This window comes from Ictalurus furcatus, chromosome 13 (assembly GCF_023375685.1).
Source record: "Ictalurus furcatus strain D&B chromosome 13, Billie_1.0, whole genome shotgun sequence".
Lineage (NCBI taxonomy): Eukaryota > Metazoa > Chordata > Actinopteri > Siluriformes > Ictaluridae > Ictalurus > Ictalurus furcatus.
In genome coordinates, this window is record NC_071267.1 from 15,981,500 (window position 1) to 15,999,414 (window position 17,915).

The 17,915-nt window shown below is 39.7% G+C and overlaps 3 protein-coding genes across 4 annotated transcripts; 1 reads left to right on the forward strand and 2 right to left on the reverse strand.

Moving 5' to 3' along the window:
• Positions 1-475: 475 nt before the first annotated feature.
• On the reverse strand, positions 476-2,960 carry ndufaf8 (NADH:ubiquinone oxidoreductase complex assembly factor 8). Its single transcript, XM_053640487.1, has 3 exons — positions 2,512-2,960; positions 2,295-2,405; positions 476-950 (listed from the first exon to the last, which is right to left on the reverse strand). Exons 1-3 carry the CDS (start codon positions 2,590-2,592, stop codon positions 930-932), a joined length of 213 nt encoding a protein of 70 aa, XP_053496462.1. The 5' UTR covers positions 2,593-2,960; the 3' UTR covers positions 476-929.
• Positions 2,961-3,617: 657 nt separating this feature from the next.
• tepsin (TEPSIN adaptor related protein complex 4 accessory protein) lies at positions 3,618-13,570 on the forward strand. 2 transcript variants are annotated; one of them, XM_053640471.1, is made up of 13 exons: positions 3,618-3,969; positions 4,211-4,283; positions 4,366-4,457; positions 5,765-5,858; positions 6,486-6,553; positions 6,765-6,828; positions 7,462-7,533; positions 7,641-7,829; positions 8,467-8,656; positions 9,574-9,687; positions 10,211-10,289; positions 10,470-10,604; positions 10,706-13,570. In XM_053640471.1, exons 1-13 carry the CDS (start codon positions 3,931-3,933, stop codon positions 11,246-11,248), a joined length of 1,752 nt encoding a protein of 583 aa, XP_053496446.1. In that variant the 5' UTR covers positions 3,618-3,930; the 3' UTR covers positions 11,249-13,570. The 2 variants fall into 2 exon arrangements, with proteins under 2 accessions (XP_053496446.1, XP_053496445.1); XM_053640470.1 differs by lacking the exon at positions 3,618-3,969 and having other exon boundaries at positions 3,978-4,283.
• A 50-nt stretch (positions 13,571-13,620) lies between these two features.
• si:dkey-21c1.1 (uncharacterized protein LOC100150256 homolog) lies at positions 13,621-17,907 on the reverse strand. Its single transcript, XM_053640485.1, has 3 exons — positions 17,215-17,907; positions 15,502-15,613; positions 13,621-15,392 (listed from the first exon to the last, which is right to left on the reverse strand). Exons 1-3 carry the CDS (start codon positions 17,244-17,246, stop codon positions 15,168-15,170), a joined length of 369 nt encoding a protein of 122 aa, XP_053496460.1. The 5' UTR covers positions 17,247-17,907; the 3' UTR covers positions 13,621-15,167.
• Between the last annotated feature and the right edge of the window lie 8 nt (positions 17,908-17,915).

The window sequence follows — 17,915 nt, forward strand, 5'->3', positions numbered from 1 at the left end:
GCAGACCTGTGTTGCGTGTGTGCTTTCAGGGTGTGTGTGACATGAAGCTCATGGCAAAACATTAATCAAGCCTTTTATGTTTATCATCTGTTCTCACTGAGCCAGGACCAGTTCTTCAGAGCTCTATCTTTCTAACGTGTCTCTTCATAACAGCTCTGAGATCAGGAGTGAAGGCCAGGTTGTACCACCCTTACTGCCATAACACACCTCATTACTCATCCGGCCTGATTCTGCTTCTACAGCCACTCAAACTCCACAGCACTCTCTCTCTCTCTAAAGCAAATGAATAGTCTGCTTCTGGTTCCCTCAAGTCTTTTATCCACATCTTGATCTAATCTATTAAATCACACTAGATAATAGAGACAGAAAGAGTGTGTGGTAGAACAACCTATCCATACATTACTGCAGCAGCATAGAAAACCACACTGCAGGAAAATTTCCCTACACAACCACTTCTCACTGATCACACAAAACCTAAGCCATATAGATCATTTATTTTTATGCATCAATACAATAGCAACATTAGATTTTGAGATGCATGTCCATACACTATTCAGAAATTTAAATAACACATCTCAGATGATGATGGTTACAAATATAATAATAATTTTTAAAAAAAAAAACACCACCACATTAACAACAGGGAGGCAGTTTGATCCGAAGTGCAGGTTATTGTCTGTGTGGAGTTTCGTATGTTCTCCCTGTGTCCATATGGGTTTCCTCTGTTTTCCTTCCGTCGTCCAAAAACATGCTCTGGTGCACTGGCTTTGCTAAACTGCACCCCATTTGAATGTGTGTGCATCAAAGAAAGGCTTAAAATCCACCATGACCTTGACCAGGATAAAGCACTTAGTGAAGATGAGTGAATGAACAGATCAACAGCAAGTATTTATCCAACAAAGTAGTATGTCCAGGCTTGAATTCTTCCTCTACTTCAACGCCTGATTTGCCTGCAAAGAAAATTGAATTCATTAGAATTCTGATTAAAATTAATCTTCAGCTGTACTTTGTCATTTAATTAGACAGGGAGATACACACACACATATATATATATAATTTTATATTATATACACACACACAAACACCCACACAGTGCCCTCCATTAATATTAGCACAGCTACATCACCACAAGTTGTTTGGAAGGGTTTCAAGAAAAAAACCTGTACTCTCATCCAAAAACAAACTCAAGAGTCTTCAGTTTGCCAGACATTACTGGAACTTCAAATGGGACCGGGTTCTATGGTCAGATGAAACCAAAATAGAGCTTTTTGGCAATAAACACCAGAGGTGGTTTTGGCGCACACAAAGAGGGAGCCATAGGGAAAAGTACCTCATGCCCACAGTTAAATATGGGGGTGGCTCTTTAATGTTTTGGGGCTGTTTTTCTGCCAGAGGACCTGGACATTTTGTTTAACAGATATTAAATGAAAACCTGACTGCCTCTGCAAGAAAGCTTCAAATGGGCCATGGTTGGATCTTCCAGCAGGACGATGATCCAAAACATACATCAAAATCAACACTAAATGGTTTACTGAACACAAAATCAAGGTCCTGCAATGGCCATCCCAGTCCCCTGACTTGAAACCCATAGAAAACCTGTGGGATGAACTGAAGAGGACAGTCCATCAGCATGGACCTCAAAATTTGAAGGATCTGTAGAGATTCTGTATGGAGGAATGGTCTAGATTCCTTGCCATGTATTCTCCAACCTCATCAGGTATTATAGGAGAAGACTCAGAGCTGTTATCTTGGCAAAGGGAGGTAGCTAAAAGGGTGCCAATAATTGTTGCACACCTATATTTAACACACACACACATTATATATATATATATATATATATTTGGATTTTGAAGTTTGCAATTGTTTGATATCCATGAGAGCAGAGTATTTTTGTGAAATTTTTTAAACAAAATATCAAAATGTTAAACAATAACAACAATTTTTCACAGCCGTCTTTGCTCATATTTACCAAGGGTGCCAATATTAGTGGAGGGCACTGTACACACACACTAATCAACCATACCATTAAAACCACTAAAAGGTGACATGACTAACATTGATTATCCTGTTACAATGGCATCTGTCAAGGGGTGGGAAATATTAGTTGTAGTTCATGTGTTGGAAGCAGGAAAAATGGGCGTGTAAGGATCTGAGTGATTGTGACAAGGGCCAAATTGTGCTGGCTAAACGACTGGTTCAGAGCATCTCCAAAACAGCAGGTTTGGAAGTAGGTCAGTAAGTTAGTAAGTATGTAAGTATGTCAGTATGTTAGTTAGTATAGCAGTATAACTAACAGCGTTTATGAAGCAGGTCTTCAGAGCTTCAAACTCTTTGAGGCACAAATCTTTCTTCAGCTCCTGTTTGCCTGATGTAGTAGATACCACACATTTACCATAAGCAGCTGCCTACAACACAAAGAGTTCAGAGAAGCACAGTGAGGTTACACATCTAAAGGTTTTCATTTCAACTTTGGTATTTAGTCGATGAACTGTGTCTCATGGTTTCATTTACCTCTACTGAGCACCGGGCTAACAGCTCAGGGAATCTCCTCATCCGCTCCCGGCTACTGGTCCAAACGTTTCTCCCTGACATGACTGGTAACACGCGAAGGTCCCGCCTCCTACACTGCGATTGGCTGATAATTCATACTCAAAAGCATATCACCAATCGGAAAATATGTTAACCATGACGTCTCTAATTCCGCAGTAGATGCTATGCTACAGCTTTAACCAAAGTGAGCTGACTAACTGCATGTTATGTTTGATTAATAATGATGATTCACAATTGTATTGCGATTTAATCGATTACGAATTTACATAGTGTCTTTACAAAGGTAAAAATCGTCACAAAAATGTTTTTTTATCACAAAGTATATGAGCCTACAAACAAAATCTGAAAGACATAACCCTCTACAAGTGCAGCGCCATATTTGTGACCCTTGACCCAGTGACGCACTTCAGGATTGGCTTAATGCTTTATTCAAGTGCTCCTCGGATTCTCGGATGCCATAGTTACTATGGCAGAGTACCTAAATGTGAAGCTGTAATTGTGAGGGTTTCTTTTTTTTCAGTCAACTGCACCGCTAGTTAACTAGTTCATTTATATGAAATATTTCGGTATTCTTGGCATCGTGTTTGAGTTTACTGTTAAAATGTGCAACAGCAGTTACAGATATAAGTCGGTGAGTATGGCATTAATCACCCACATAGAAAACTGACACTGCATTTGCTCTGCTATGATGTGAGTGTGAAGGATAGTAACCAGTCAGAAATTATTTCTGAGAATCATATCACTTGTTACAGTGATAACTTTTAGGTCAGGAATTCGAATACAAAAACTTTTAGAGCACTTGAAGTGAGCATTACTGTCCTACCCGGATTCAGACAAATCCCACCTCCTGCGCTATGATTGGTTTATAATAAACTCTCGCAAAACCTGACCTATAGTGTGAATCAGAATTACTAACCAATCCTAGCACAGAAAGTGAGACTTGTGTGAATACGGGTGGGAAAACATTGGGTTCCCTTTTGAGTCTGGTTTCCCTCGAGGTTTCTTCCTCATGGAGTTTTCCCTCGCCACCGGCTTGCTCAAAATGGATAAATTCACATATTTAAAATCTGTATCCTGTGTTTATGTTTCTGTAAAGCTGCTTTGAGACAATGTCCATTGTAAAAAAGCTCTATACAAATACAATTGAATTGAATTAAAAACGTCATAAGCGATTGCTCAAGTTCCTTAACGACCCTCCCCTTTGAATTAACTTCTGTTTGCTTATTGGTAAGCTCTGATGCGGACGTAAAAGCGTCGGACCAATGAAATGCAATACAGGAGAAGCGTAGCTGTGAGTGTGGTGTGACAGTGCACGGTGATTCGGCCTGACCCAGACGGCAATGATACACAGACACGGGAACAACCCGAGAGCGGTAACAAATGGCTACATTAATGGAGCGATTGGCTTTCTTGCAAAAAGTAGGTGTTATACATTGTAATTCGTGTGGAAATGTAGTTGAAACAAGTTTGTGTTTTGCCTGGAAATGTTTTATGTAAGGTGTTTATCCATAGATAAGTAGCTAGCACGCTCCTGATGTAGATATGAAGGTTTCCCTGTCCAGGCCAGTTCATTATAATAGACTTTAAGCTTTAACTAGGTGTGTTAGATTGGATGAGAAAGCTGTGTGTGGTTTCTTCTGACCCTCTTGTGTTTCTTCAGATGCCGACTCTTATGAAGGCGACAGCAGATGACGAAGCGCCCTGTCCTGGATACCTCTTTGAGGAAATTAGCAGTATCCTTTTCCAGCAATGTTGTAGAGCTGTGTTTACAATAACTGCTTTCAAATAAAGCTCTTAACTTTCAAAACATCCCAGAAATTTCCCATGAGTCACCGGGCTGCTGCCAGTGTCTTCTTGAATACCTTCTGGAGCGGCTGCAGGTTGAGTCCTGTCATGTCAAACTGAAGGTGAGGGGAAGACCTCATGGACAAGCAGGGCTGGGTGATACAGTTAAAAATGTATCACGATATAAAGTTTCATATCATTCGGTATTGATAAATTTGAATCTTTTTTTTTTTTTTAAACAAGGACCTGTAGGGAAAAAAGGTTTGCATTTAACCAGTTTTTTTATTTTATTTTTAATTTACCCACTTTATTAAGGCAAACAACAAATAATTTTATCTTTAACAGTCAAAAACAACCTATAATTTGAACATATTTTATGAAGATTAAATAAGTGTTAAAGAAACTCTTGAACTTAATAAATTAAATGTGTGCAATGTAAAAGGCAAACTTTAACAGAGATCAATATCGCATTATAGCACTCCTGGTGCTCTGGTTTGTGCTCAGCCTGTTAGCATAGTTAGCCTAGTTAGCCTAGCCTTGTATAAAACTTCCAGATTAACACTTATTTCCGGATAACGATGCGGTCCGCGTCTGACGAGTCGAGGTCCTGCTCTGAGGACTCTGATTGTCCTCCCCAGAGCTGACATTTTAACAGAAAACACTCGCTGTTCAGAGTCACACGCGTTGTGTACACGTGCGGAGCATTGCGTGCGTGCACTACAAGTCTCTCGCAGCTCGTTTCTCCGTACTTGGCTGGGACAGTGTTTTTGCAAAGCTTTTTCTGCTGTGTCCCATAAGCATGAAGAATACGCCAAAGTCTGTCGCTGTGGATGCTGTCAAAAGCTTTTTCAAAATCCACAAAGTTGATGTTTAATTGCCTTTGCCATTCTGTGCACTGCTCAATGATGTTCCGTGGAGAAAATATCTGGTCAATGCATCCATCCTCTGTTCTTTCGGAATCCGGATTGTTTTTCTGAGGCAGACGATAAACAAGTTTTCTGAGTTTTTTTATCGACTGCCTGTGAGATTCGATGGATTAATAATCTTTGTCAGGAATTGGCTTGGGGTAGACAGAAGAGTGATTCCTTGCCAGTTGTTCAGGGCGCCTTTCTTTGGAATCTTTATAATGACACCTTTTTGTCCAGTCATCTGGAATATTCTTTCCCTCCCAAATGGCAGTAAAAAGTGGCTGTAGTGCTTGTGCTGTGAACCCTGGATCTGTCTTGAAGAGTTCTGCTTTGAGGTTGTATTGTCCTGAGGTTTTTTTTCATTCTTGAGATGTCTCTTAGCTGCAAGGAAATCAGCACTTTACATGGGCAGGAATAACAGCCACGATTCAATGGTCTTTCCCAGCCAATAACTCCATGATTTGTTTGTCAGCTTTCTAAAGCATGCTTTTTTTTTTTTCTTGTTCTGTTCTCTGTCCAAGGTTTTGAAGATCCTGCTGCATCTCTGTGGCCACAGTCCTCCACACTTTGTCACAGAGCTGAGGCGAAATGCCACATTCATCCAGGAAGTAACAGGTAAGGAGTTTCCACATGCATCTAAAACCATTCTGCATACGAACGCATGCATAAATTTTTTCTACAGTGTAAAGATTTTGAATAGGAGAATCTTTGAGAAATGTTGCTTTATCGACAACATCAGTCTGGATTACTCTTTTACATATTTAGTTTTCGAGCTTCAACTTCCCTTAAGTTACAGCTACAGGATCAGAATGGGTTTTTTTATTTTTATTTATTTTTTTAATATAAATTCTCCCAAGTGGCACAAAAAAGCTTACCCTTACCATTCAGAGATCACAAGTTTGAATCCTGAAGATGCCACAGGAATCCATGGCCAGGAGCCAAGAGAGCAGAATTGGGCATGCACAGGGACACTAGCGAATCGTATGCATCTGTGAGCTCATGTATGTGGAAGAGGGCAAATAGCACTCCAAGTGACACAGCATGAGCACCGGTAGGAAAGGTGCAGTTGGCTAGCTTCACATGTCTCGGAGGAAGCAGGTGTTCACCTTACCCTAGTTGGTAGCTGTTGCATGACGGGCGGGAGATGGCTGGTGCTTGGGAATTGGCAAGTAACCATCTAGGGAGAAAAAACAAACAAAAAAAGAATAGCAGCAAATATGTTGTCGTTGGTGTCTCTTTCAGTGTACAGTGGTCCTCCAGACTCTATTCATGGCAATGCACTCTTTCAGAAAGTCCGGGTCTCGGCACAGGTGAGATATTGAACCTTGCTTCTTCCAATATTTTCTGGTTTCCAGATCGTTCCTCATAGTGTGTAAATGGGAAAATAATCACATCCGTCTACAATATTGCCAGATACCCCTGGTCCCTGGAATCCTTTAATACACTCCACAGACTTTAATTGTTTGCACTAATCTTGACTAGAGATGACCTGTTATATTGTCCTTGATCTCTTCTCTATAGGAATTGGCTAGTGTGCTCTTCGGTGACATGATGTCCACAGGGTCTGGTGTGTCTCCAACTCTAGGTATGTGAGCAAGAGTTTGTGATGTATCGTTATTGCTACTTCACCCTTTTCCAACCTAGTAGTTACAGTTACAATCAGAGTGTACAGTATGTATGAACTTCAAATGTTTGCCAACACACAGTACAGTAAGAAGCATCGTTATACATGTAAACAAAAAGGCATTATTATTCAGGATTTAGTGTGGTATGTTGTAGTGTTACTGCCCCAGAGCTCCAGTTTAGGTTTCCTCTGGGTTCTCCAGTTTCCTCCTACCTCACAAAAACATGTTGGTAGGTTGATTGGTGATTCTAAATTGCCATGTGTGTGATTCCCTGGCATCCCATCTGGGATACATTCCTGCCTTGGGCCCAGTGTTACTGGCACAGGCCTGGATCCACTGTGACTCTGACCAGGTAAAGTATTAACTAAAGATGAATTAATGAATACTCAGGAATTATTTTCACTGAATGCTAAAAATCTGTAAATTGTAGATGTCTGTTTAATCATTTTCCCATCCTATGACTTTTTCGATATGTTCCTTTAAGCACTGAGATGTTCTATTAGCAAGAGAAAAGTAATTATGACTTTAGTGTTAAATCTGTGTCAAATGTCACTTTTTACACACTGGATTATTATTATTATTATTATTTACAGGAATGGGATCAGAGTGTCTCCTCCAATCAGGGATGCTGGGATTTGGAAATAGCCCAGTGAGAAAATCATCCAGTAAGACAGATTCAGTTCAGTTTTGTGATGCACACCCAAGATTGCTCTCTTTTTTTTTTTCCATTTCATTTTCAATTTATACAGTCTCTCGGCTTCTTCTCCGTAAGGTACTCTGGGTATTTTGGATAAGATTCAGAAGGCTGCAGAGGTGGTGGCCAGCGCTGTTCTTCCCCCAACAGAGCACGCTGGTATTCGCCTCCATGATAACCACTACCGGCCTGTGGTGGCGCCCTCTGCTGTTGTGGAGGTTGCAGTGCCCGCCTGCACTTACAGTGTCCCTTCACGCAGCCGCAAAGGTATGCAGATGAGCGGTGTTTATGCTCTGTGGGAGGGGTTTTCAACTCAAATTTGTGAAGGTCCTGCTACATAAAAGTTCTTGCTTATAGTGTGTGTTTTTCTTTTTTTTTTTTTTTTTTCTTTTCAAGTACCCAGTTTGATTCGTTGAAATACTTCGCAGGTCTGCACCTGGACTGTGGTCTACCAGTTGATGGCCCTGTTTTATGTGGAAAAATTGCAACAGTATAAAACCCTGAATAATGTAAATGGCACTTGAAATAAAGTATAATCAGAGGGCCATTTCTTGGATAAATATTGTAGTTGTAGTGCATGTAAGGTGGATAGATGGATGGATCGATCAGCTTAAGGATATCTGTTTACACTGTGAGGTTATTGACCAGTGCATCTACAACTATGAATAATGTAGCAGAAATGTACTTGATCATAGCACACCATTTGTTACTTCTGCAAAGTGTGCGTGTGTGTGTGTGACCTTCATGTCATTTAGTATTTATTCTCCTTGCAGACTATTGCACACAAATTTTAGATCAATTTAATTCCTTACAGTTTTTATAAGTTGGTACAGTTTACTACATGGTAAATCATTTTCTCTGAATTGGCTGTTGCGTTAATGATTGTTTATTTCCTGTCTCTTAGCCTCTCGCAGGTGCCCCGGGAAGGCGAGTGGAGGTTGGGAGGAAACGGGCAGTGGCCACAGCTCCTCTCACAACTCCTCTTTTGAGAATGAGCAAATCATTCATGCATCACTGAGGGGAAGCAGTAAGTCAGGAGACACAGGCAGCCATTCGGGGGCGAGCCGAGAGAGCGGAGACAGTGTGTCAGAACGGTAAAGCAGGTGGATTTCTAAAAAGCCAGATCACTGTACAGCTAAAGAGTGATAAAGTAATGCTGTATATATGGGATGAGAAATGTTTACCCCCAATTATGTTTGGTAGTAATGTATGAACGCTAATAGGAGTTGCTTGTATATTGTGCAAGAGATATTGTGTTCACTGACACATCTTCATCTGTAGCTATATTGCGATTTCATCCCAACCCCCCAGATTAAGATTGAAAATCATTTAGAGTTAAAATCAGTCATTTATAATTCAGCACAACTGTTGTAATATTGTATGAAATTTGGTTTCTGTTGTGGGGGGCACAGTGGCTTAATGGTTAGCACATCTGCCTCGCACCTCCAGGGTTGGGGGGGTTTGATTCCTGCCACCGCCTTGTGTGCGTGGCGTTTGGATGTTTTGCATGTGCTTCGGGGTTTCTTATGGGTACTCTGGTTTCCTCCCCAAGTACAAAGACGTGTTGTAGGTTGATTAGAGTTTCCAAATTGTCTGGGTGTCAAGTTCCCTGTTCCCGCCAGCCTCCGTGCAATTCTGTGTAGGATAAGTGGTACAGAAAATGGATGGATGGTTTCTGTTGTGCTTCAGGTTCTGTAAATGGGGGGGGGGTATGTGACCCACCAGTAATATACAACCAATCAGGATAGGCAGTGTATCTACTTGCCTTTCTGAAGGCATCCATCTATGTTGGATGGATTTATGTGAATCTTGGGTTTCTACCAAAATCAACCTTAATCAATATTTAATAATTAAGGAGAATTAATACATCTCTTCCAAATTGATGTTAAACTTCAGTAATTCTTTCTAAATCTTTATTTGCCGCATCTTTAGATTCAGATCTGTTCGACTGAGATGCCACTCGGATGTCACCATGTTCGAAAGTTGTTTCATTCTGGCTGTTCTTTCTCAGTGTGGATGCTGTACAGCTGGGAGACTGTGGCCAGGAGATGGCACTGATCAGCAGACTGACCACTGGATCTAAAATCTTCCTGTCCAGAGAAGAGAGCCACTGTTTCATCAAAGAGTAAGTGTTCATGTGGAAACAGGAAGCTCAGCCTACATGTGGAAATCACGACATGTTTTCCTGTCTTGAGAAAAGTACTGAAAAATGTGTTTACTCAAATTCACCGAATGGACATTTAAAGGCTGATGTTGGGAAAAACTTTAAATCTCTGGCCAAATGTGCTTGCGAATGAAGTTGTAAATCTGTAGAATTCCTCCTTTAATGGATAGCGGTACTTCTGGAGGGAAGAACTTGTGGTTATTTAACAAAAATAGTTGTGTGAGTGAGCTCAAACATGGATTTCCCAAAACATTTGGAAAGTGATTGCTTTTTTTCTGTATTGCACATGTTTTTGAAACCGTATTAGAACAGCTTTGTTTGGACTGTAACATGTCGTGAATTTGTCATATTGTTGCATATTTTGACATTTGTCCTTTGACCTCTGTTTCCAGTCTTTTCTCAGTACAGGAAAACTTTGTTGGAAAGTGATTGTTTGTTTAACATTATCACATCTCAGGCAAATCCCTCAATGATCTCTCTCCAGGTGTTCTACTTTAAACTGTGAAGTTGTGGTAGAACTTCTCTGTCACAAACTACAGGACCCCTCACAGACCACCCAAATGGTATGGTTATTTTGTGATCGATCACTTCTAACCCGAAAAGTGTCAGATTTAAACATGCTGTTACTTTGAGCACATCCTTAGCTGCTGTATGTGACCGTTCACTCTGGTTCTTGCTTGAAGAAATAGCTAATATAATCTCTTGTATGTAAAACCTTTCACATTGCAATCTTATTTCTCCAGAGGGCACTATGTGGTCTGGCATGTCTGATGTGTACAGATCTGCTATCTTTAGAGCAGATCTTCAGTGTTACACATGTACGCCTCACCCAGTTGAGTAAGGGCACAGCAGGACCTGTAACAAACAAGGCAACCAAGGTAAGGTAAAGGAGGAAGTATACAAGGGAATATTCTGTTCAAATAATCAGTTGTGTGTAAATACATGCAACAAGGACTTTGATGCCTTTCTGTCTGTCTAGCTTCTTAGGCAGTTTGAAGCTCTATTGGGTACTTCCATGGAAGTAACGAAGGGTGACGTTACTACGGTTCCAGAATCATCCACTACTTCACGTTCAGATCAGCCACAAAATCCAACCCTCACTAGTCCTCTTCTCTCAGCACCACTGGATGCTGCTGTAAAGAAACCTCCATCAATAAGTGATATACAGGCTCCCTCTGCTGAACAAGATCAGGAGGAAGTTTGTACTGATTCTGTAGAAGAGAGCAAACAAAAAGAGCCGACTGTTTTGGAAAACAAAGCCAGAACCACAGACCCTTGTGAGAGCTCTGAGCTGTCTGTAAACCATCCCAGACTGTCACTGTTTAGTGGAATGGAGCTGATAAACAGAGGGAAACCAGTGTGTCTGGTTGAGCCTGTTCTCGTAGAACCAGAGCCCCAGACTGGAGCGGAAACCTTTGAAAGCATTGACATGGTTATGGAGAAGAGCTCTGAAAGAACAGCAGAGCCTTCTTCATCCTCTAGTTGTGAACAGGTTTCTGCCTTCTCCTTCCTCAACCTCTGACCTAGTGTTGGCTGTTATTTTGTTTAGATGACCATTTGATGTAGATTGCAATTTTATTGATAGTGAATATGACTAGAATGGAATAATATGGGTGAAGTCTGCAAAATTTAAGCCTGCACCAGGTGCATGAAGGTACGAAAACGCCATTAACGAATTGTCCAGTCTTGTACTTCACAAGTAATTATGCATATTTAGGATTAAAAGTGATGTCCACTCAAGGGCAGATCATAGATATTATATGGTTACTCAAATCAAAAGATTGATAATGTTCGTATACTAGGATACAGAATGTTGTCATCCTGGGTATGCATAGTTAGTCAAGTGTGATACTGGTCTTTATGTAATATTTATGTGTCCAGATGCTGCTAATGGCTTATAACCAAGTCTAATGGGTCATATATTCATTGACGTACTAGGTAGAAGGTTGCTGACAAACTGTGCATAGCAACAGGTGAGCTGCAGGTAGGTATAGTAGGGGTGTAACGATACGGCGTGTAATAATGTAGACTATTTGTCAGAAAATACCGCTCATCATGTGAGGGGTAATAAACATTTAAACTTAATCAAGCCGACACTACCTCCTCATTATCTCGAATCAGGAGGGTCTACATGGGTTTAAAAAAAAAAAAAAAAAAAAAAAACCTCTCCTAAGCAAGCTGGTTTTTACAAGCTAATACACTAGCATACTAAGCTTTACTGACTGAATCCATCTGGGCTGAAGAAATCGCTGCGGTGCTTCGGAAGTTAATAGCAGCAGATATGAGAATACTCGGCATAGTGAAGAACGCAGGCTTCAGAGATGTGTTTGAGCTACAGCGAGCGATGACTGACAGCACGACTAGAAAGGCACTTCAAGAGCTTGACGAGTGTTATTTAATTATCCATGATTCATTTTGTAACACTCTAATGCATGACTTTTGTTTAATTATATGGTTCACATAATGACAGTTTAAGTTTATTTACCTATATAATGTTGAAAGTTTGAATCAGTTGAAAATGGAAAGATAAGGTACATGATCAGGCAACGCTTGTTTTTGCATTTCTGAAAATGTAACGTATCAGGACACTGCTGTACCGAATTGGAATTCTGTGCATCGTTACACCCCTACTAAATATATATTAGGTTTACCTAAGAAAATGTCCAAACACTTTCAGTATTCTATATTCCTCAAGTTGTTCAGTGGCTAGCATGGCCCCGGGTTTGATCCTGAGCTCAGGTTACTGTGTGGCGTTTCCTCTGTTCTTACCATGTCCATTGTAGGTTTATTCCAATTTCTCAGTTTTCTTCTCACCTCTGAGAAAACATGCCAGTAGGTGTTTTGGCTAAAGATGAACTGCCCTTAGGTGTGAATGTGTATGTGTGTGTATGTGGTGGTCCAGGGTCTATCCCTGCTGCATGCCCAGTGATCCTGGGACAGGCTCTGGAGCCACTGCAAACATGACCAGGATAAGCAGTTACTGAAAGCGAGTGAGAGAATCCCCTGAGACCAGACGTTTATCACAGTTCTTGCTGTCTGCTCTCAGTCTATTAATCATAACAAAATGTACATTCAGTTAAGTACTTGAGTGTTTTGTTGATGAGCGAAAACTGATAGATGTACCTCAGGATTATTTTCCTCCAGTGTTTACCTTGCCTGACACATATTGTGTCTCTTTACAAGTAATTTAATGATAATTTTATGTTTTGCACTATGAGGTTATTCCTCAAGGCTACTTAAGTCTTCCAATAATTTCAAGCCTTTAAAAAATGATCACACACATTAACATGCAAAATCCTTTCAATATATGACCGTTTCACCAATAATTAGACGAATGAAATTATCTACATGTGGTTTGCAAACTGCTGTGTATTCATGTGTGTGTACGTGTGTGAGATATGGATCTGCAATTAGACATCTCAGAAAATACACTGTCATATCTTCAATTATAGATAGACACCAAACACAATAAAATTATTTATAAACTTTTATTGTCGATATTTTACGAAGATCATTTGAGAAAATATCCATTTATAAACTAAATGTGTTCACTATGTTAAGTACATTTCTAAATCCAAAACATGAATGATAAGGTGATTATCATCAAAACTGATAGTCTTACACTGTAGCTCTCAAGCTTTTTGAGCTGCAACCCTCTCAAAAACAATTCGAAAACATAGGCTGGGGTTTGTGCACCTCTCTCTGAATGTGTTTCCCTGAAGACACATTACAAGCAACACACATTTCTTCACACTCGAGTGTTGTAGGATTGTAGTCTACTCCTGTTTTGCTGCTTAAGTGCACATTCCATGTGTCCAAATAAATGTAATGTTTGTTCATTTTAGAGCTGTTTTGCCCTCTGATTTTGTGAGGAAGCATTTCAGAACATACAACACTGCATACCTGTGTTTTATTTTTGGCTCTGGATTGGGGATGTTCAAAAAGCACATATGGGTTTGATGGTCAAGTCCACAAAGATTTGTGTAGCTTTAACAAACAAGTTTGCATACAAGTTTGAACACACATTTAATATCATAGGAAAAGTAATTCTCAAAAATATGTTCTTAAATATACAGGCATGTGGACTTTTCTTGAAAGCCACCATGCAACCCCCAGGTCGAGAACCACTGGTCCATCACCTGGACGTACTGCAGTGTCTCAGTGCAAGTTAACAGCTATATCAGCACCCTTATTGTACACACTCTCGAACAAACAGTTAAGTCGGAAGCTCGAGTATGACCTCAGGCCAAGAACAAAATGTGATCATACATACAAAGTTACAGATTCTGGGATGTTCAAGATGTAGCGTTTTCTGGTAACTGTCCATTATTCACCCAGACTTGTAGGCCTAATGATAAACGGGTGGGAAAAACATGTTATGCACGTGTGCAAAGATACTAAAACCATCCCAGACCTTTTATGACTAAGTGACGGTGGTACTGGGGCTCTAGGTGGCTATTTTAGGAGAAGACTAATTTTAGACCATGGTGTCTTCCTGTGTTCCTATGAAACAGCTGACTCATATGCAGAAAAGCCAATAGGAAATCATTCCTTTCAAGCTGTGCAAATTATTCTGTGGGTTAAAATTATATTGTCATCTCAGTCTGAATACACCTCAATTAAAAGTCACAAAATCTTGCTACCTCCACTAATAAAAGTGCCTGAAGAAATGTACTTTACAACATACCTGAGTTAAACAATAATCAGATAATTAAATAGACATTCTGCTAATATTAAGCACAAATGTCACATAAGTAGTTTGGACTAAGCAACAGGAAAATTGAAAAAGAAAAAGATTGAGGGTAATAATATACTCGTGGCACATATCTGTACTATAGTTAGCAACTTGCCACCTACCTGAGCTTCTGGCTTATATACACACAAGATAAAACTAAGCTAACTGAATGATTTTTAAATCAAATAGAAACAAATGCAACACAATTACCCTAAGGTCCTATGTATATGGATTAGAACTGGTAATATAACTACTGTTAAGTCATTATGCATTAATGCTCCCATGTGCTTAAACCATCTTTGTGATCCCAGAAGTCTTTAGGAAGAAGAAAGTAAAAATGCATAATTTCTATGTGCACCTTTTCCACTTCGTGCACTACTCATCACAAGGTACACTAATAACACACATCCTCTTACTTAATATGACTGTATTATTTAGCATGTAGCACCATGTACATCTTCAAGGATCAGTATTAGGGATTTACATGTAATGATCATATTGCATGTCTGAGATATTTCTTTTATGTTGTAGCACCCACGTAGCGATCTAAACGAACCCTGATAATGAAAATGGAAAAGCGCTCTGAAAATGGGCACCAAAGCAACTGATCCAAAGTGAAGAGAGATTCACGGTGTGCCATTGATATAAATTTCTGTTGTGAAAGATTCCCTGTGCACTGTTCTTTCTGCCATTAGATGGCAGATGATCAGGTTGCTCCTGGCTGGCCACGAGTTTGCAGGCTGTTGAAGTGGGCTTCTCTAAGGATGCGGTTGATATGATGGTAAGAGTCGTCAGATTCACCAAACTGACCGGAGGTGCTAGGGCTACAGGAATCCTCTAGGACACACCTTCCATTTTGCTCTACAGACTGGGAGCCGGCTCCTGTCAGCTTTTCTGGACTGCTAATGCAGCTGCTATCACTACTCGAAGACTGTTAAAAACAGAAAAATTACATCCTTCAAAAATGTGAACAAAGATTGCATACTTTTTTCATGCTTTATTATTGAATAAAGAAAGGGAAAACTGATCAGCATCCTCACCTCAGAGTCCCAAACATCACGGGCTAGTTCAGAAAAGAAAGGATGACCTGGAAACCTCTTGGCTTGAGGCAGAAGCTGCTCTTCCTCAGCATCACAGCTGTGATGCCGTTTCCTGTTAGGAGAAGATGATGCCCATTTGCAGTGGTCATTGGAGTAATTCACATTAACATTTTACATCATGGCACCTCAAGGTCCGGTTAAAGGAATAGTGAAGTGCTTTTTCTATGGCATACTGTATGTAGCGTATGTGTGATGACTACAATGGCCAAAAAGTTCAACTTGTTTCCCCTGAACAGAGAAAAGAATGGAAAACTAGTTTACTCTTGACACATATATAATGGAAGTCTAAAGCAGGCAGGTAAAAGTAAGGAATAAAACACTTCCAGATGTGCGGTTCAAGGAAAAAATTATTATAATGATTACAATTTTTCATTTATTAATGAACAGCACATTGAACTTTTTACCTAGTTATAGTTACGTTTTTAATGTTGTGGAAAGTCCGAGAAACAATTTAGTTCCGCTTACCACTTACGCTATAGAAGCTAGAACCAGTCCTTCCTGTGGTGGAAACCTTACTGACAGTTACAAGGAGCTGACATCAGAGACTTCCTCCATTACTGTCTCCTTACAATACTTACAGCTTCACAAGACCACCAATTAATTAATTTATATATATATATATATATATATATATATATACACACACACACACACACACTCTTTTTTTGTGCTAAATAACAACACATTTTGAATCTGTTAATCTTTGTATTTAATCTATTAATTTTAACATTCCACAAGAACTGCTTTGAATACTGAAGTGTGTTTCCAGCCTAATCTCTATCTATTGCTTTTGTGATGTATGTGTGATAACCATGGTCAAAAAGTTCAACTTCTTTCCCAGAACTAGAGAAAAGAATGGAAAACCATTCCAGACACATATAATGGAAGTCTAAAGCAGGCAGGCAAAAAAGGGAATAAAACACTTTAGAATGTGCTGTTAAAGGAAAATGACTACTACGATGACCTTCCTGTCATGGAAACCTTACTGACCATTACAAGGTGCTGATACCGGAGACTCCTTCCAGAAATGTTAAATAAAGGTCTCCTTACAGAAAGCGTCACAAGACCAACAATTATACACGTTTTAAATCTGTTAATCTTTGTATTTAATCTTCACATTCCACAAGAAGTGCTTTGGCAAGACGTTCTCATGTCTCTCTCATGCTCTATCCTTCACTGTTAAGGTGTCATGGCTGTAGCTTTGAATCTGTGTTATATAAGCACGTATTATTCTGGTGGTGACAGATGCTGTGGACAGACTATCCCTTTAACTATATGCCTCATAACAATGAGAAGAATCACTGCTGCGTTAATATTCCCATCAGTTCAAATTTATTCACACAAGAGCTCATGGTTATTAGTTTTATTATCCACTGCAGGATTATGACTCAGCTAGTTTAACAATAATCAATTTGACCTTAATAAGGGCTCAGGACGACTCAAATACTGGTGACACTGAACACTAACTTTTAGGGACTGAATGTCTAATAATAGTCAACTGAAGCACCAGGAGTGTTAGTGTATTCACACACACACACACACACACACACACACACATATCATGTACAGTGCTGGACGTCTGGATCTGCAGATATATACAGCAAACAAAAAAATTAATCATAAAAGAGATAAAAGATGAAGTGAAACTCTTACCTGCTTTCTGATGGCATGGGTAAGCCGTGCATTAGAGAGTCAGCCCGTGGGGAGGGAGGATATCGTCTTCACCGAGGAGTGTTTTTAACTCGAGGAGTGCTGTTCCTCTGTGACTATATAGTCAGGGAACTAACCACACATATTCACTTCCTATGATTAAACCTTGCAAACTATAGTCGATTGAATATAGATCAGTCGAGATCAATCTATCTTGTTAGCTAACTACTCCATAAACTCGATGTAATATGAATATTCACTTGTATGTAAATGTTGATGTGTCCGTTTCAGTTTCCTAACGCTTACTGTTCAGGATAGCTAGTGGATCTATATAAAGTGCACGAATTATCGTGGTTAAATGTAACTTTATTGACCTCCTGAATACACGTTTAAAGCGGTTATAAATGAACACCTTCAGCCTGGTCCATCTGAACACAAAATATTATACGCGTAATGTTTTTTTTGTTGTTGTTGTTGTTGATGGTTGTTTTTTTTTTATCAGACAGACCAACAGGTCAATGCAGAAAAGCAGTCAGGCCGTGCCTGGTGACTGTGAATGTCATTTTAACACAAGATAACCGTGATTTGGTAAGCACTATCAACTTAACTGTTTAGAAAAATAAACCCTAATATATACCACTTAACTGAACGCCTCGAAAGCAGGTTGCGTGACAACTACCATTTCTCTTCAGCTAAATTACATG